At 39.6% G+C, this 17,621-nt stretch overlaps 1 protein-coding gene across 3 annotated transcripts in view; it reads right to left on the reverse strand.

Annotated features, from left to right (window-relative positions):
- Nucleotides 1-17,621, reverse strand: part of EGF (epidermal growth factor) — a 213,013-nt gene that overhangs the window by 27,530 nt on the left and 167,862 nt on the right. For all 3 annotated transcript variants that reach the window (XM_082254307.1, XM_082254306.1, XM_082254308.1), the window contains 3 exons: nucleotides 16,515-16,631; nucleotides 10,683-10,808; nucleotides 3,059-3,181 (listed from right to left, as the gene is read on the reverse strand). In XM_082254307.1, the coding sequence (XP_082110433.1) occupies nucleotides 3,059-3,181; nucleotides 10,683-10,808; nucleotides 16,515-16,631 (366 nt within the window). The remainder of the gene's footprint in view (nucleotides 1-3,058; nucleotides 3,182-10,682; nucleotides 10,809-16,514; nucleotides 16,632-17,621) is intronic.

Genomic DNA, 17,621 nt, shown 5'->3' on the forward strand with positions numbered 1-17,621 from the left:
ATGAATATCTATGCAAGTCGCTCCGAGGTCGCCCCGAAGTATTACAGGACCCTTTTTCTAAGTCTGAGCGAATTGTGTCACTCCTATTAGAACGGGTCCTGTAACAGTCAATGGACCGCGACGGACCGCAACTTGTCAGGCTGACAAGTCGCCTGACAAGTCGCGGCAGTGTGAATGGGCTCTTACTGGTCAGATTAACTGATGAAAACAAAGGAAAAAAGCCTAAAAAAGAAAATGAATGCAGCCAACACATCTAAGAATGGGTAAGTGGGATCAGGAAGAAATTATTTTCCCCTGCTGTTTTTAGCCTTCCTCTGGATCAACGGTGGATATAGGATTGTGTATATAGGATTTTATGGGTTTTTTTTTTTTTCCTTGGTTGAACTAGATGGACTTGTGCTTTTTTTTCAACCAGACTAACTATGTAACTATATAAGCTGCAATATTTAAAAAAAAATGTTTTGGGTTTAATATGCAGCTCCTGATGCTCCTATTTCCACAGTAAAGGTAAAGGATGAGAGAACACTAAATAGTCTGTGGAGGATTAAGAAGTGGTAGGTAAATAATGTCTTGGACAGAACGGGTAAGAGCAATTAAACGGGTTGTAACAACTTGCACTGTACGAATCTCCAAGTCATATATGTTATATTATACAGTATATACATCATAGAGCAAAATATTTTATTATTTTCTGGTATAAAAGAAGCTTTATATTTTAGGCTGCATCTGGGCACTATAATCTAGGGATTCTGGATATGTAGTTAGAAATTTGGGCATAAAAGAAAGGATATGTGTTCCACTTACCTCCCTAAAGTGCAGAATAAACCCTTTTTTTTTTTTATTTATGATGGATGCGGTGACATTTTAATAAGGTAATCATAGCGCAAAATAAGGCATACTTTGACAACTCTAGGAACTGGAATAAAAATGTATGAACTGGTAATACCTCTTGTCCCTAGTAACCGTTTCACACACTTGCCCTAGATATGTATCATGGCACCTAAGTAAAAGAATGCAGGGCTTAGTGGGAATGAGTCAGAGCTTTGCAGCACTGTGACTCCAGCACATTTATGTCATAGCTCCACTACGACTAGGCTTTGCAGAGTCACTGACAAGAGCTTTAGTCCAATCTGTGTGTTGCAACTATTTACTAAAGGAATACAGACTATTCACTTAGCAAAATGAATGTTCACTTTGTAGCGTATGTTTATTTTGCAATGTGACTTTTTGCTTAGTATAGTGAATAAGGTTCATAAGAAGTGTTAATTGCAAAATCATCCATCCATGTGCAAGTGAAAATCCTTTTTTTTTTTTAAGTGTTTATTTCCCTTGCCTGCGATGGGGTATTGAAAATGAAAACAGCTTCCCCTTATTAACAAGAGCTGCCATTTTAACATGTATATTAAGGGCTTTTTTTCAGTGGGAATATGCGCGGGGGGGGGGGCACATTTCCGGCACCTCTAGCCCTGAATGTATGTAATGACAAGGGGTGCTACAGAATCTATTGATGCTGGCTGCTGGGGATCTATTGTCACTGGAGGGGATCTATTTTTGCCGGAGGGGGTCTATTTTTGCTGGTGGGGAGATCTATTGTTGCTGGAGGTGGGTCTTCTGTTGCTGGGGGTCACTTGTTGCTGGGAGAGATCTAATGTGGAGGGGAGGGGTCTTTTGTTGCTGGCTGCTGGAAAGCCTATTGATGCTGGCTGCGGGGATCTGTTTTTGCTGCTGGGCTCTATTGTTGCCAGGGGGGTATTTTGTTGCAGGTGGTCCATTGTTGCTGCAGTAATCTATTGATGCTGGGGTAGTCTCTTGTTGCTGGTTGCAGGGGATCTATTTTATTGCTGTTCTTGTTATCGTTAACAAATTCCAACCAAGGAACGATGCTTAGAGATTGGTAGGGGCAGAGACAAGGGGATACTTGGAAAAAAGGGGAGTTCCTGCACCTATTCTCTGAGAAAAAAAGGCCCTGTGTATATTTAACTACTCAGCTTACCAGTTCATGTTGTATCGGTTCCCATGTATGCGGCTGACCCGAGCTCCAACCCCCTATGTCAGTGATGGCGAACCTTGGCACCCCAGATGTTTTGGAACTACATTTCCCATGATGCTCAACTACACTGCAGAGTGCATGAGCATCATGGGAAATGTAGTTCCAAAACATCTGGGGTGCCAAGGTTCGCCATCACTGCCCTATGTTCTTGCAAAAAATGATCTGCTCATCCCCAACAAAACGACTGTATAAAACTTCATTTCATTGAGTCACAACATGATAGTGCAGGTTCCGGCTGTGTTGCTTCATAGCGTTACTGTTTGCTTTTAACAGAGCCCATAAAATGGTTTTAAACAGGCATTTTGCTTGGGATGTGCTGATCGTTTCACATGTACTTTTAACAAGTACTATTACACTACCTCTATTTAAAGTGCAACTGTAACCACTATACATTTTAGCATCACAATTTATGTCCATGAGCTGTTCTACTACAATGTGTATGTTACTGGAAGTAAAAACACATACATAATTAATAACACTACGGCTGCACTTATATATATATATATACTCAAAAAGCATTACGCTTTAAAAAAAAAAAAAAAAAACCTTTAAGAGTAGATTAAAAAAATAGATGAATAGTAGAAGAACACTGGGATTCTACAGAATTAATGCCCTTACTTTTTAAATGATAGGAAGAGTGATCATGGCCATAAAAAGGATTAGAGAACACACTTCACAGTAAATCAAAATTTTAAAGGCGTAAATGAATACCATACTGCAAAATGAAGAAAAAGGGACTTGAGAACAATTTATATAGTTAATCACCTAAATCTCTAACACTGGATGTCAATTACGCCAAATGAAAAGAAGTGGAAAATGAAGAGACTTAAGAAACAATCATGATTATGGAGATTTCAGAAGATTATTCCCAAACAGCAGCAGGAGACATATGAAAAGCTTATTAACTATGCAGGGATTCCTTGGCTCCACTGTAAGACTTCTTTGGTTAACCACCATCCCTGTGCTCACTTCGCTTTCCCATTGTCAGGCTTCTGTGAAACAACTCACCCAGGCAGTTAGCGGAAGTTCCAGGAATCCCATTACTACATATGCAGGTGTAATTCCCTGGTGTGTTTGTGCAGAGGAACTCGTCTCCACATCCGTGCGTGCCCTCGGTGCATTCATCAATATCTACCAGACAAAGGCTTCCAGTAAATACGATTATAATACAGACTATGATGACATGAAATCATATATTTTATGCACATATGTGTGTTATGTGTTAGCACATTTTACTAGCTTTATTAGGTTAAAGAGGTTTTATTCAATGACATAGAATACAGTGTTAGTAAATTGGGTGAAACGTGACAGTGCTGTGTCTGATGGGCTGCACTAAGCTCCCCATTTCAAACAACTGAAGATATTTTACACATATGTAAAGAGTTAATGCAAAAAGACTTGCTCTTTCCCATTAAAACAAAGTGCTCAACATCCTAGGATGTTGAGAAATTATACTTTTTTTTTTTCTTTCTTTTTCTATCATAGAGTATAGAGTATAGATTTTGATATTGTGATTGTCATTTGTTCTTTTTCTTTCTTTTTTTTATTTTTCTCCTGTTTATGTTTGTATGATTTGTTGGTTATAAAACTTAATAAAAAGAGATTAAAAAAAAAAAACAAAGTGTTCTTATCCCTTGATCTCTCCTGCCCTAGCGTAAACTGTTGTAGCATTGCCCCCATAAGAGCTACTAGATGTTCACTCTGTGGATCCCCCTCGTTACCATCACACGGCTATAAGCAAATGTAATTTTCTTATATCTCTTGGCTCACACTTCAATAAACAGTCCAGGGGTGTTTGGTTGTTTTGTTGTTTATTTTATAATGGGGATAGGAGAAGGAAATAGTGGGATACTCCAATTAACTATTCACAGTATTTGAGGACTTCTATCTTCTCTACGTTGCTTTTAGATATGGAACAGCCAGGCTGGTAATTCATCCTGCCACTTTCGATAGGTATTAAGTCTCTTCGTTTCGTCAAGACGACTTGGTGGACAATCTCTTATCTTCAGGACACTCTCCCTAGTATCCTCTCTCTCTCTGCTGAAACCCGTCCCTTGACTTCCCTACGAGCAGGGGTGGCCCCCTCAGGTCAGGCCCCTTGACAACGAGTCCCTGTACTCACGATACTGCAGCCACAGGGTCTCCAATGTCTCCCCTCTCAGTCAGCTTCCCTGGACCTCTGGGTTCAGCTCCTCTCAGCCACTCCTCTGGTCCTTAGGATGACCTCCAGCATCTGCATGGCACCGCTACAGAGGAGGAGGAGGCAGCCGCCCCCTTCCTCTGGGACTCTGCTCTCCAACGAAAGACCCCTCAGCACATGTGCTCCTGACTTTTTTACAGTATCCCAGAATGCACTGAGGTGACCTGCCCTCTGCCAATCATCAGGACTGTATCAAAAGCCTATGCACCCATTCTTCAGGTTTCCTCCCACTGTCCAGCATGCCTCCCTATTGGACCAGCGTGAAATACTATCCAGACTGAATGAATCGTATACTGAGCACAATGAGCAGACCTCACTAACATATCCTGCTCTCTGGTAGGCAGAGAACAATTTAAATTTGCCTGCAGCACCTCTGGTAAGCAGACAGAGCTCAAAACTATACTCTCTCTCTAGCACCTACCTAGAAGAGTGCTACACTGTGATGCATACTTACTTCAATCTAGTTATGGCAGCCTCTGGCACCTGCTCATATTTTGTTCCAAAAGCCTTCTGATTGCACCCACAAGTAGCTACTTAGACTTATGTGGGGCTGTGTTCAAAGGCAAGATATAGAAATGGCTTTATAGAAGACTATTGGAAGCTACTGCGCAGACATGACCAACAAACAGAAGGCTTTTGAAACAGGATGTAGACAAACAACAGAGGCTACGGCCACTAGATCAATGTGGGTGTGCTTCTTGGGAGAACACTATTTTAAAGTGAACTTTTTCTTTTAGGCTTGTTCTGTGCACTGCTATGTCACAGCTAGAAAAATGCATGGTACACACATGATATGTAGTCATAAGCTACTCAACTAATGATCTCCAACAAACACCAGCAGATATTATAACGTTTTACATTAAAATTACTTTATACTTTACAGGTCTTTACTTCTGTTGCTCTGTAACCCCTCTAAATTGTTATATCCCGTCTCTACTTGAGGTGCACAAGCTTGTTTTGTATCCCCTAATGACAGCCCTTTGTTTGATTAGGGAAGAACACCATTAAGTTAGAAAACATGACCTCTGTTACCATGCTGTTATGAAAGGAATGGGGATTGTACTCAAATGACATGAAGCCATAACTCATTTAACCACTTAAGCCCCGGAAGATTTTACCCCCATTCCGACCAGGGGGTATTTTGCGATTCGGCACTGCGTGAATTTAACGCACAATTGCGCGGTCATGCGACGCTGTACCTAAACGAATTTGACGTCCTTTTTTTCCCACAAACAGAGCTTTCTTTTGGTGGTATTTGATCACCTGTGCGATTTTTTGATCACGCGCTATAAACAAAAAAAGAGCGTCAATTTTGCAAAAATAGCAATATTTTTCACATTTTTTTATATGAAATTCCCCCAAAAAAAAATGTAAAAATCAAAATTTTTAAAAATTTTCGGCCAATTTATTTTATGCTACTTATGTTTGGTAAAAAAAATCGCAAAAAGCGTATTTTGATTGGTTTGCGCAAAAGTTATCGCGTTTACTAACAAAGGGAAAGATTTTTGTCATTTTTGTTGTTTTTTTTTTTAACGCGTAATGGCGGCGATCTGCGATTTTTTTTGCGGTACTGCGACATTGCGGCGGACAGATCGGACCCTTGACTGACATTTTTGACACTTTTGGGGTTACCAGTGACATTTCTACAGTAATCAGTGCTATACATATGCACTGTTACTGTAAAAATACACTGGTAGTGAAGGGGTTAACTTTATTTGGAAGGGAGGGGCTGTGTGTGTCCCTAGGGGCGTGGTTTCTACTGTGATTGGCTGTGGCTCTAGCTGTAAGGACACTGATCAACGGATCTACATACCAGATCCGTTTTATCAGTGTCTTTGCAGCGAGGAGAATGACAGGCAGTTTGTTTACACAAGCTGCCTGACATTCTCCCTCTCCCCCGCCGATCGCCGAGTGACCGGCGGACATCGGGTCCGCTGGTCACACGCGCGGGGGGGTCCGTGACCACGCGGGAGCGGGAGCGCGCCCCGGGGGGCGCGCGCTCGCTCCCTAGACCCTCACAAGCAAGCAACGTAGCCCTACGTTAGTTTGCCTGTGAGGGGCTGACCGCCGACGTAGATAGTCGTGCGGCGGTCGGCAAGTGGTTAAAGAACGATCTTAAACAAACACTAGTGGGTATTCTAACTTTTTACATTAATAAGTTAATAAGTTAAAATACCTACTAGTATTTTACCTTGTAGGCACCCCTTGTGCACATGTAGGCATAAAAGGGGACAGCATGGAAACCAGATTCTTACCTGCATTAGGGGTCCTTTCCTACAAGCCATTTGACCACTCAATGCCACCCCCATGGTGGTGGTCAAACTCCTGTACTCCTTATTTTCAACATTCCTGGGTTTTAAATGGTACTCGCCAAGATTGCCCTTTGTCCCTACTGCTTTTTGTGCTTGGTACAGTACCACTAGTCTCTAATACCTGATATCTCCAGAGTTAACATACAGAACAGAAATTTTACTATCTCCCTATATGTCAACAATATCCATCTAAAGCTTATGAACCCAGCTGTATCACGACCAAATCTTCACAAGATTTTAGCGGAATATGGCTCCTTGTAGGGGTACACACAATTATTGTCACCAAACCTGAAGCACTTCTTATCAGTGTTAAAGCACCCCACCTCAGAAAGCTGGAATTTAATATTAACTACAGCTGAAAGGCAGATTCGATTAAGTAACTTGGTATACACATCAAGCCTACTTATCAGTCTCTCTTTAAACAAAATGTTCCCCCTTTATGCAAAAATGTACCAGGTTCACTACACAAATGGAAATAACACCCTCTATCTCTACAAGAACTAATTGCAACAATTAGGATTTCTATCATTCCTAAATGTCTCTATTTTTTTTTTTTTTTTTTGAAACACTGCCTATTGAGTCCTTGTTTAACCACTTTACCACCCGAGGATTTTGCTGTCCTACGTCCAGGCCACTTTTTGCGATTCGGCACTGTGCGAATTTAACTGACAATTGCGCGGTCATGCAACGCCGTACCCAAACGAAATTTACGTCCTTTTTTTCCCATAAACAGAGCTTTCTTTTGGTGGTATTTGATCACCTGTGCCATTTTCATTTTTTGCGATATTAATTAATAAAAACTATGATTTTGAAAAAATAACAATATTTTTCTACTTTGACAGTTAAAAAATATCCAATATATTACATTTTTGTCATATATTTAGGCCAAAATGTATTTAGCTACATGTCTTTGACAAAAAAATTATCAATGAGCGTATTTTTAACCGCTTTAAGACCAGAAGATTTTACCCCATTCCTGACCAGGCCATATTTTGCTATTCGGCACTGCGTTATTTTAATTTCGTCATGCGATGCTGTACCCAAATTAAATGTATGTCCTTTTTTTCCCACAAATAGAGCTTTCTTTTGGTGATATTTGATCCCCTGTGCGATTTTTACTTTTTGTGCTATAAACAAAAAAAGAGCGACAATTTTGAAAAAATTACAATATTTTTAAATTTTTTTTATATGAAATTCCCTACCCCAAAAAAAAATGTAAAAATCAAAATTTTTTAACATTTTAGGCCAATTTGTTTTCTGCTACATATTTTCTCAATAAGCGTGTTTTGATTGGTTTGCGCAAAAGTTATCGCAGCTACTAACTACGGGAAATTTATGTCATTTTTATTGTTTTTTTTTTAACTAGTAATGGCGGCGATCTGGCGGCGATCTGAGATTTTTTTGCGGGACTGCGACATTGTGGCGGACAGATCAGACCCTTGACTGACATTTTTGACACTTTTGGGGTACCAGTGACATTACTACAGTAATCAGTGCTTTAAATATGCACTGTACTGTAATAAGGACACTGGCAGGGAAGGGGTTAACACTGTTGGTGATCAAGGGGTTAAATGTATGCCTCATGCTTACTGACGTGTGTGGGGGGAGGGGGTTGTGTGACAGAGACATAGATCGCAGGTTCAGCTATGCTGAATCCTGTAATCCGTCACTGTCTGTCACAGAGGAGATCCGCCCGCTTTCTTTACACAAGCGGGCGGATTTCCTCACTCGATACCCGACGATCGGGGAAGAGCGACAGTGATCACCGCCTCTCCTCCCTTGGCCCGACTCCCGATGTGTCTGTCCCGCTCTGCCGAAAAAAAAATGAAAAGCGCAGAGGTGATCAAATACCAGAAAAAAAAGAAAGCTCTGTTTGTGGGGAAAAAAGGACATACATTTTGTTTGGGTACGGCGTTGCATGATCGCGCAATTGTCAGTTAAAGTCGCGCAGTGCCAAGTTGCAAAAAGTGGCCTGGATGTTAAGCAGGAAAATCCTCCGGGGCTAAAGTGGTTAAAAAGATTTAAAGAAGTAAGATTACTGGAACACCAAAGACAAGATTTTGCAACACACTGGACAAATTTAATGCTGTGTTGGGCACTTGGAGAATCTGATTCAAAACATATGCTGACTCTCTTCTGTAATTTCACTGTGGTTCTGCGCTCTAGATGGCTCCCTTTTTACCCACATATTCCTGCCCCATTTCCCCTCACTCTTTCCCTCATATCTCTTTTTTGATGTTTCTTTCTTTTTAATATTTTTTATCCACTGGTTTTAGAACAAGCTCAACACTACCTGCACTTCGCAAACTAACAGACAATGATCACCAGAAGGGCAAATGTTGACCTGAATTCATTTATAGCCCTATTTGACTCTTCTTTCACATAGGCTCATCGAACATGTTCTGTACTGTGATCTATCATGTTTCACATGACTGAGAGTTTATTACCCTTGCATGTGGATCTTTCTCCATTTATCTTGGTATTTTACAAAATTCTTAAAGCGGAGTTCCAGCCACTGAAAAAAAATTTCAATGAACATACCCCCGGGACAGTCAGGGCTAGTACATTCCACAATGGATAGCCTCTGATCTGTCCCGGTTCGCACTTACCTTTTAGAAGAAATATTTACTTTTAAAATTTCTTCTCCAGCGCTGCCATCTCAGGTGTGGGCAGCTTGAAGCCAGCACGATCCTCTTCTGCGTCCTCTTCCATCCTCTTTGGTCTCACGATGCACTGCACCGGCCCAGCCGTCACTTCCGGGTCTGCAGCATCATCCCTGCACAGCTTCTGGGCATGCCCAGAAGCTGTTTAGCAAGGTATGATGTGCCTACACCGGAACTGACGTCGGGGCCGGTGCAGGCGCATTGATTCCTGGGAGCGATGACGTTCAGCTCCCAGGAATCATTGTAAAGCGGAAGTGACGGCGCGGGCCGTGGCCGAGGAAGGAGGAAGTGGATGGTAAGGTGAGTATATTATCCTCTCTAATAAGGTAAGTAAGCAAAAAAAAAAAAAAAGCCGGGAATATCAAATTCTTGCTCAGGTAAGGATAAGGAAGCGGATGCCATAAAATCTACAGGCATGATTTTGTGGCTGGAACTCCGCTTTAAATACATTCCAAAATTTAAAAAAAAAGAAAATTCTTAACAATAAAAAAAGGAAAAAAGAACTATTAGCGTGGCACGAGTGCTTGATGTGGCTTGTTTTTTTTAGCTAAGCTGAGTGATAGCAGACTATTTTAAAGCAACACATATATGTAACATATAGCTCATATACTGCATTTTAACTTCATGGAGTATATAAATAGCTGATAACATTTAGAGTACGGCACGATCCTGTCTTACTCATATGAGATACACATTGAAATCTTAAAAATATAACATAGTAAAAAAAAAGGTAACCTAAAACATGTAACCCAAATAAGGGTGTTCCTTATTGTAGAGTGAGTGTGTCAGTGTCAACTCAATGACTCTCATGACTATTCATCAGAACCAGTTATTTGATGAGTTTAACTACTGGGTCATTCTTGAATTGAGCCTTGTATTCATATTAAAGATTTCCAATAAATCTATGCACTTGTTCCATTTGTATCTATTTTGTTACAGCTGCCAAAGGAAATGAAGAGAAATGCAGATATAAGCATGAAAAATCTTAGGCTTTAGCCATTGATCTGAGGCTAAGGCAATGTTCTATTGTCTGTGATCTATGAAAGAAACTATTAACAAATAAAGAGCAGAGAGTTTTTATGCTACATATTCATGTCATCCTTTCTTTATATTCTGAAATTATAATAAGCAATACACCTAATTTGTAGGCATCTCTAGAGCCAGATGTAATGTGCACTATCTTAACTGCATGACTATCCTCATGATTAACTTTTTAATGCTACCAGACTCATTAAATAGGGCAGTGCAGGCAGGACAAAGTCCTGGAAACCAGCAGCAACTAATATTCCTCATTTTAACAGTTAACAGTAACCAACTCAACGAAAGATAATTGCTGACTAATTGCTTTTATGTAGCAAGACATCAGACAGTAACAGGTGGTAAAGTGTGTTTGTAAAAGACTCTCTATTCACCCATGAGCAAAGACTCCGATGCGAGAACTGGATATATTTACTTACCCGTGCACTGAAGGCCATTTCCATGGAAACCATCTCTGCATTGGCATATATAACCACCCTCCATGTTGATACACTCTGCATTGTGTGGGTCACAGGCATCAAAGTGTGATGAGCATTCATCAATGTCTAAAGTAAAGCATCACGTTAAAAACAAACAGTAAGTGTTCACACTTTCTAAAATGCCTTGATTATATTAGGTGCTATGACTCAAAACTCTCACTACTAGTTAAAAGCTTTAGTCAAAATATTATATTGCTTTATCTACATTGAGACCCATGCATACAGCGGTATCTGGCCATATAGTGTAAATTCTGGCGTCTTTCCCTGCCAGAGAGTCCACAGGTAACATGTAGCCCGCATTCACACCTGGGCGTTTTGAATCGTGGGCAGATTTGCAGTGATTCTGGCCCCGATTTTCAAAACACCCAGGTGTGAGTGTCAAATCGCACAATTAAATGATTTCAGATGCCATTTATTTGAACGGCACCTAAAAACGCAGTGCGGTTCTGCCTGCGATTGTCCCTCAATTATGTTGATGTTATGTTAATCATGCAATCATGTCAAACCGCATCGGGTGAAGCAAAAGAAGCTCCTGAACTTTTTTGGGGAGACAAGCTTAACACAAAGCGGTTTGCTGCGATTGCAGCACATTTATTCAAATATTTAGCCTCTGAAATGTACATTGTGCGATTTGTCATTTACACCTGGATGTTTTGAAATCATTGGCAGAATTGTGGCAAATCTCAAAACCCACAGGTGTGAATGCAGCTTTACAGCTGCTTATAAAAGTCAAACGGGTTGATCTACTAAAACTGGAGAGTGCAAAATCGGGTGCAGATCTGCATAGAAACCAATCAGCTTCTAGGATTTTTTGTCAAAGCCTAACTGAACAAGCTAAAGTTAGAAGCTGATTGGCTACCACGCACAGCTGCACCAGATTTTGCATTCTCCAGTTTTAGTAAATCAACCCCAATGACTCTATGCAGTTATACGCATTTATATGCAAGTACTTGTAGAAACACACATATGCATATGCAAATTTCTTCATCCAGAGGTGTAAGCCTGTACGCATGTGGGTGTTTATGTAGGTTCTTGGGTATACATGCTTATAGCCACGTATGGCCATTGACTTATTTATGTGGCTGGGCTGTACACATCATCTGTATGCTCTCTGTTGGGGAAATATGCTGGGATCTACAACATATGGCCCCGATACAGCCATGTGCATGAGCCCTTACAAGCAAATGCCTTTATAATCCTTCTGACTGCAAAGTATATAAATTAGGGAGATGAGTGGTGGAATGTGGTGTCCACTTTTTCACCTTCTAGTTTCTGCCGTTATATCAATAATGTGGCAGCTGTTTTTTTCATTGAAACATCAGAGGGAGGTTGAGGGCTGTCTGTTACATTGGTAACATAGATAGAGGTGCATGATGTACAATAAATTCACCTGTGCCAAGAATATATGTGCGGAACAAATAAAGTTAGTCAGAGTTTACATTCCACAGTGAGGCATGTTTAAATAGTAGGAGATTTGTGCTGTATTTGAAAAGAGGTGTCACTTATGTATGCTTAATATAAAATAGTAAAATTATATTTTGCACTTTAGAAATGTTCATACAATATCAATTACCATGAACACATGCGGCAGGCAATGCTAAGCCTTTTTAAAATGGTCAAAAAATGTAGCATTTTTATATACACAACTGTTATGGTTAATGTCATTCAGTATGTAGTTCTAAAGGAATCAGGCATAAGACTGAACAAAGGAAAATACCTTTTTAAATCCTGCATGATAATATTATTAATAATAATGGTAATACAAATAGTTTGCATTCAGTCTTGCTTCCTTTTACATTATCTAGCCTATACTGCAAAAATTACATAATATAAAAAAATTACATAATATACGCAACATAACATAAATATCTGATCTGGTAACCATATGCTTAGATATATTTTTCATTTCGATTTTTATGTAAGGCACAGAACTATGTCCATTGTTGCCAAAATCTGATAATGCGGCACACTACAGTTATATCAAGTCATATATATGAAGGTGAAAAAGTAAATTAAGAATTAAGATAACACAAATATAATGTAGGAACTTAATGTGGCTTTCGAAAATGCAGGCAATTTTCCTGTAAGTCCCATGGCATATTGATGATCTTGCTCCTGGTGACAATTTGCCTTCATCAGAATAGCTAAGATATCCTGAGAAAATTCTCACCTGTTTCACTCCTTTGCTGGCTGGATGAGCAAGGGGTCATTCCCTTGCTGACAGAATTGTAGCAGAATGTCACTTGCCAGCAACAGACTGACACCTTGCTTATCTGGCCAAAAAAAGTGAAGCGTATAAAGACAAGAGAGTATTTGTTCTACCTTGTATAGTGATCTAGTCTCTGGAAAGTTATCACCAGTTACAGGATCAATAGTGTGCCATGAACCTAAGAGTTGATCAGTTTTCAAAATGAGGGACATTGCTAAGGAATCGGGGACATTGCTAAGGAATCGGGGATATTGCTAAGGACACAATTTTCAAGAGATTTTTAAATCCTGAGCATGCCCTTGAAAACCAAGTACTGTCAGCAATCATGTTGTGTCTTACTGCACTAAGATATAAGATAATAGGGCCCTATTACACAAGTCCAGATATGTTGCTGAAATACTGTATCGTAAACAAGTATCCAAGGGTTTGCTCAAACCATGTCCACTGATCTGCATAGATCAAAGCAGGCTCAACATAAGGGCGTATAGAATAAAAATATAAAAGAAACGGTCGCTACAGGAGAAGGATTGACTTTAACATCTCGTCATCTTGGTTAAACAATAAGGCTGTTATTGGTCCTGGTGACCACAGGGTTACATAGTTACATAGTAGGTGAGGTTGAATAAAGACAATAGTCCATCCAGTTCAACCTGTGTAGGTGTGTGTGGCTGTAATCATCTCACATAGCCCTGAATGTTCTGATCCTTGAGATGTACTAAGAGTCTTTTGAAAGCCACCATACTTCCCGCAGAAACCACCTCTTGTGGTAGAGAATTCCACAATCTTGTAGCCCTAACAGTAAAGAACCCCCCACGTTGCCTGAGGTTAAAACGCTTCTCCTCTAATCGCATTATATGCCCTCGAGTCCTCATGCAATCCCTTCGACTGAACAGGTTGTATTTGCAGAGTGCATTTGCAGTATTACTAGTGGTGGAGCACTGGCTGTTTACTGTTCAAGATCCCGTGTATAGAAGCACGGTGGATGGGATTAGGTGTTTAGTTGGAGAAACAGTGGACTTTATTGAAGAACTTGTACAATTCAATTCTATTTTTTTTTTCATTTTCTTGTGTTTTTTGTAGTTATCATGTATTGCAGATGTTTATGCATTTTTTGTGAAATAATTGCATTTTTGCATTTTGTTGCATTTAATTGCCACTATTCAGGAGTCACAATTTTTGTGTTGCAGATTCCTTCCTTTTGTTATTCTGAAGAAATCACTGTTTGTTACTCTGTGCCTCTGTGCTGGGTAAACCTAATGGGAGTGGTTTCAGAATTATCAATCAGCTGTGCAGCTGCAGAGTACTAATGAGGAAATCTGCTGGGCCTTCTTCCCTTTTGACATGTTCCTATTGGGAGTATCTCACCAAAAATTGCATTTTTGTTGCAGGGTATGCCTGAAATTTGACTTGTATCCTAGGCAGACTTCTGGAAAAATTGGTGAGCCAATCACACAAGCGGGAAATTATGTTTCTGAGGTGTGTTCAGTACACATTCTGTGTACAAAGCAACTAGGTAGCTATATTGTGTGGCATTTTTTAAAAATTACAGCGGCTGCAGATTGAAAAGGAATTTGTAATAACATTCAATTGCAATATGATTTGTGTCACAGTTGTATACGCTATATTATTCTTTCTTTATTTGCTATTTTTTTCCCCACGAAAGTGAAGTTACCCTTTAAAAGGAAATACTGCAAAATGCACCACGATTGATGTGGGAACTATGGCTCCAGTTTTCTATAAAGAAACTAGAATGCTTATTCATATTCTATTCTGTAATTTGGGATAATTAATTAAAGTCAAAATAAGTAATATATTGGCAGAAAGAGATAGCCAAAATACAAATCTGTGTGCTCAACAGAAATAAGTTAATTTCCAGCACTGGCAGATTAGTGTAGGACTTTTTGTGTAGGGTTTTGGTGCAGGGTTTGATGTCAAAGCAAACTCGCAAAGAGGTCTGTTATTCCTCAGTAAGTGTGAGAGATTACAAAAATATATTTAAAATATACTATATGATCAAAAGTTTGTGAAAAGCTGATCATCACACCTATTTCAGGATTTTTGGACATCCCATTTTAAAGCCGTGGGCATTAGGATGCAGCTTGCCTCTTTGCAGCTATAACAGCTTCACTGTTCCAGGAGGGCTTAGTTCATGGAAATGTGTGCTTATGCAGCCAAAAGAGCATTTTTAAAGGTACTGATGTTAGATGAGAAGACGTGACTCACGACTGGTGTTCCAACGCATCCCATTAGGGTTGAGGTCAGGGCTCTTTGTAGACCACTGAAGTTCCTCCTCACCAAACTGTTCAAACTATGTTTTTTGAACCTGCCTTTTTTGTTGCAGGACTGATGATTTGGAGTGGTATACACATACTTTTCGCCATATATATTTTTTTGAAATGGCAGTGAGAAAAGTTCAGATGGAGCTCATTAACAACATAGTTGACCATGTAATGTGTTTCAATAACCTTTACATGCTGAAATCAAATGTGAGCTTAACTTTGAGGTTAAGAGTTAAAAAGTAACTATGTGTAAATTTCCTGACTGATCTCCTCTCTTCTACCGGCTCATCTGTAGCTCTCTAGACCTACGCACTACCCATTCCCCCCTCCCCCCTATTAGTTACACTAGTTTTGCGTTTTGGATTTTGCTAAATCACAATATACGAGCTCAACTGGTGATAGTACACCTATGGTAGAGATCGTAGCGATTTTGTGCAGATAGGCCTATCGCCCACATTAACAATGTGACAATTCCCTCTAGCCAAATTGAGAGACCAGTACGGGGCTTGCACTCCTGATTTGGATGGATTTGGCCTCTGCCTTTCCTATGCTTGGTTTATTCTTCTTTTTGTGATCACCTAGTTACTGTAAAGGCCTTTGGCATTTTGTATGTTGTGATCTTGTTCGGTTATTATTCATTGTTATTGCCTGTTCATCAATGCTTTTTCCTTAATACTCAATAAAAAACATTGAACGTAAAAAGTAACTATGTGATAAGTGTATACGGCATGCAGCAAAAGCTCCTGTTTTGCCAAAAATTATCTGTCATGATTCTCTGGTGCCAAAACACCCATGGCAAAAGCATGTTATTTTCTGAAGCCACAAAGAACCTCAAATGGTTGTTACAATAGGTCAGAACTAGGAAAACTGTCCACAAAAACACAACAGATATAAAAAATATCTTAAACTTTATAACAGTTGTTACAATTGGTCAGAACTGGGAAAATTGTGCACAAAAAAAAACACAACAGATATATACAAATATTCAGTGAGTTTTCAATATCTAAATCTACAAAAACTGAAATGTCAGTCTCAGCTGGATTTATGGCCTATATCACACCAAAATCCCTTTAGCAACAGAGATGAATGGGGGCTTGTTTTAAGCCCCAGACAATGTAAATTCTTGCATACTCTGGGCACAGGGAATCTCTGTGAACCCTCTGCATTTTACCTACATCGTGGGTTGGGGGATGATTTATAACTCGACATACAAACAAACCAAAAGGGTTTCATCATTTCTTTGTACTTGGTTACTACAGTGAAAAAAAGTGATGAGGTCATTACCATGACAGGACTTGCCATTCCCAGTATAGCCTTCCAAGCACTGGCATCTTGGTCCATGTTCTGATGGCACACAATAAGCATTGATATCACAGGAACTGTCCCCACAGCCACTCTCATCTGTTTGAAGAACAAAGTTTATAGCCTTACATTTCTGCCAAAAAGAATTACAGGCCCGACAGGTGCTCCAGCTATGTGACCTTTTTAAATTACATTTTCAGGTCAATATGGATTATTCTTAAAATACTATCAGTACAGCTATTTATTGCAGTGCATTACCATCTATAGTTTCCAATGGGAGATGCTTTTATTAGATTAACACTGTGGGGTTGATTTACTGCAGGCAAATAGGTTGTGCACTTTGCAAAGAGCAGTTGCACTCTCCATCTGTAGTAGCTCCGGGGGCTTAGTAAAGGAAGTAAAGCTTCACTTTGCAAAGAGTACCCAATCACATGCAAGGAAAATTTAAAAAAAAACAGCATTTTTGCTTGCATATGAGCTTCTGCTCATTTACTAAGCTCTCAAGCAGCTGCACTTGCAGAGTGCACCTGCACTTTGCAAAGTACACAGCCTATTTGCCTTTAGTAAATAAACCCCTGTGAGTCCCTAGCTCAATGTGGCCCTGAAAAGAACACAGATGTACAGATGAAGATGTATTGTACTATATGCTTCAATGGCAAAACCATTGTGGATACCTCCTAGTAATATTAAAAAGGAATAACATTCACAAATTATATTATGAATTCACAAATTATATTAGATGCCTGAAATATAGCTGAAATCACCAGGGCTGATATACTATAGGAGTTTATGCTGTTCACTTAGTATATAAGGTGAACCTTTGACTACCCAACCATGTCAGAAGGTAATCATTTTTTTTTCTTTTTTTTGGACAGAATAGGCTTAAACACGTCAGTGTTGATTTTTCCATATGTGACCCATTGATGAGATTTGCCTTCATCAAGACACTACAGACATTGAGAATAAATCTCTTCGGAGTAAGGAAAATATCCTTTTAGGGTGGCCATTCGCTGATAGTTTTTTATTCAGTCTGTGGGCTTCATGAAAAAAAAAAAATAACTGATGCCTCCACCCACATTATACAGCATG

The sequence above is a fragment of the Pelophylax lessonae genome (genome assembly GCF_965119305.1).
Source record: "Pelophylax lessonae genome assembly, chromosome: 1".
NCBI lineage: Eukaryota > Metazoa > Chordata > Amphibia > Anura > Ranidae > Pelophylax > Pelophylax lessonae.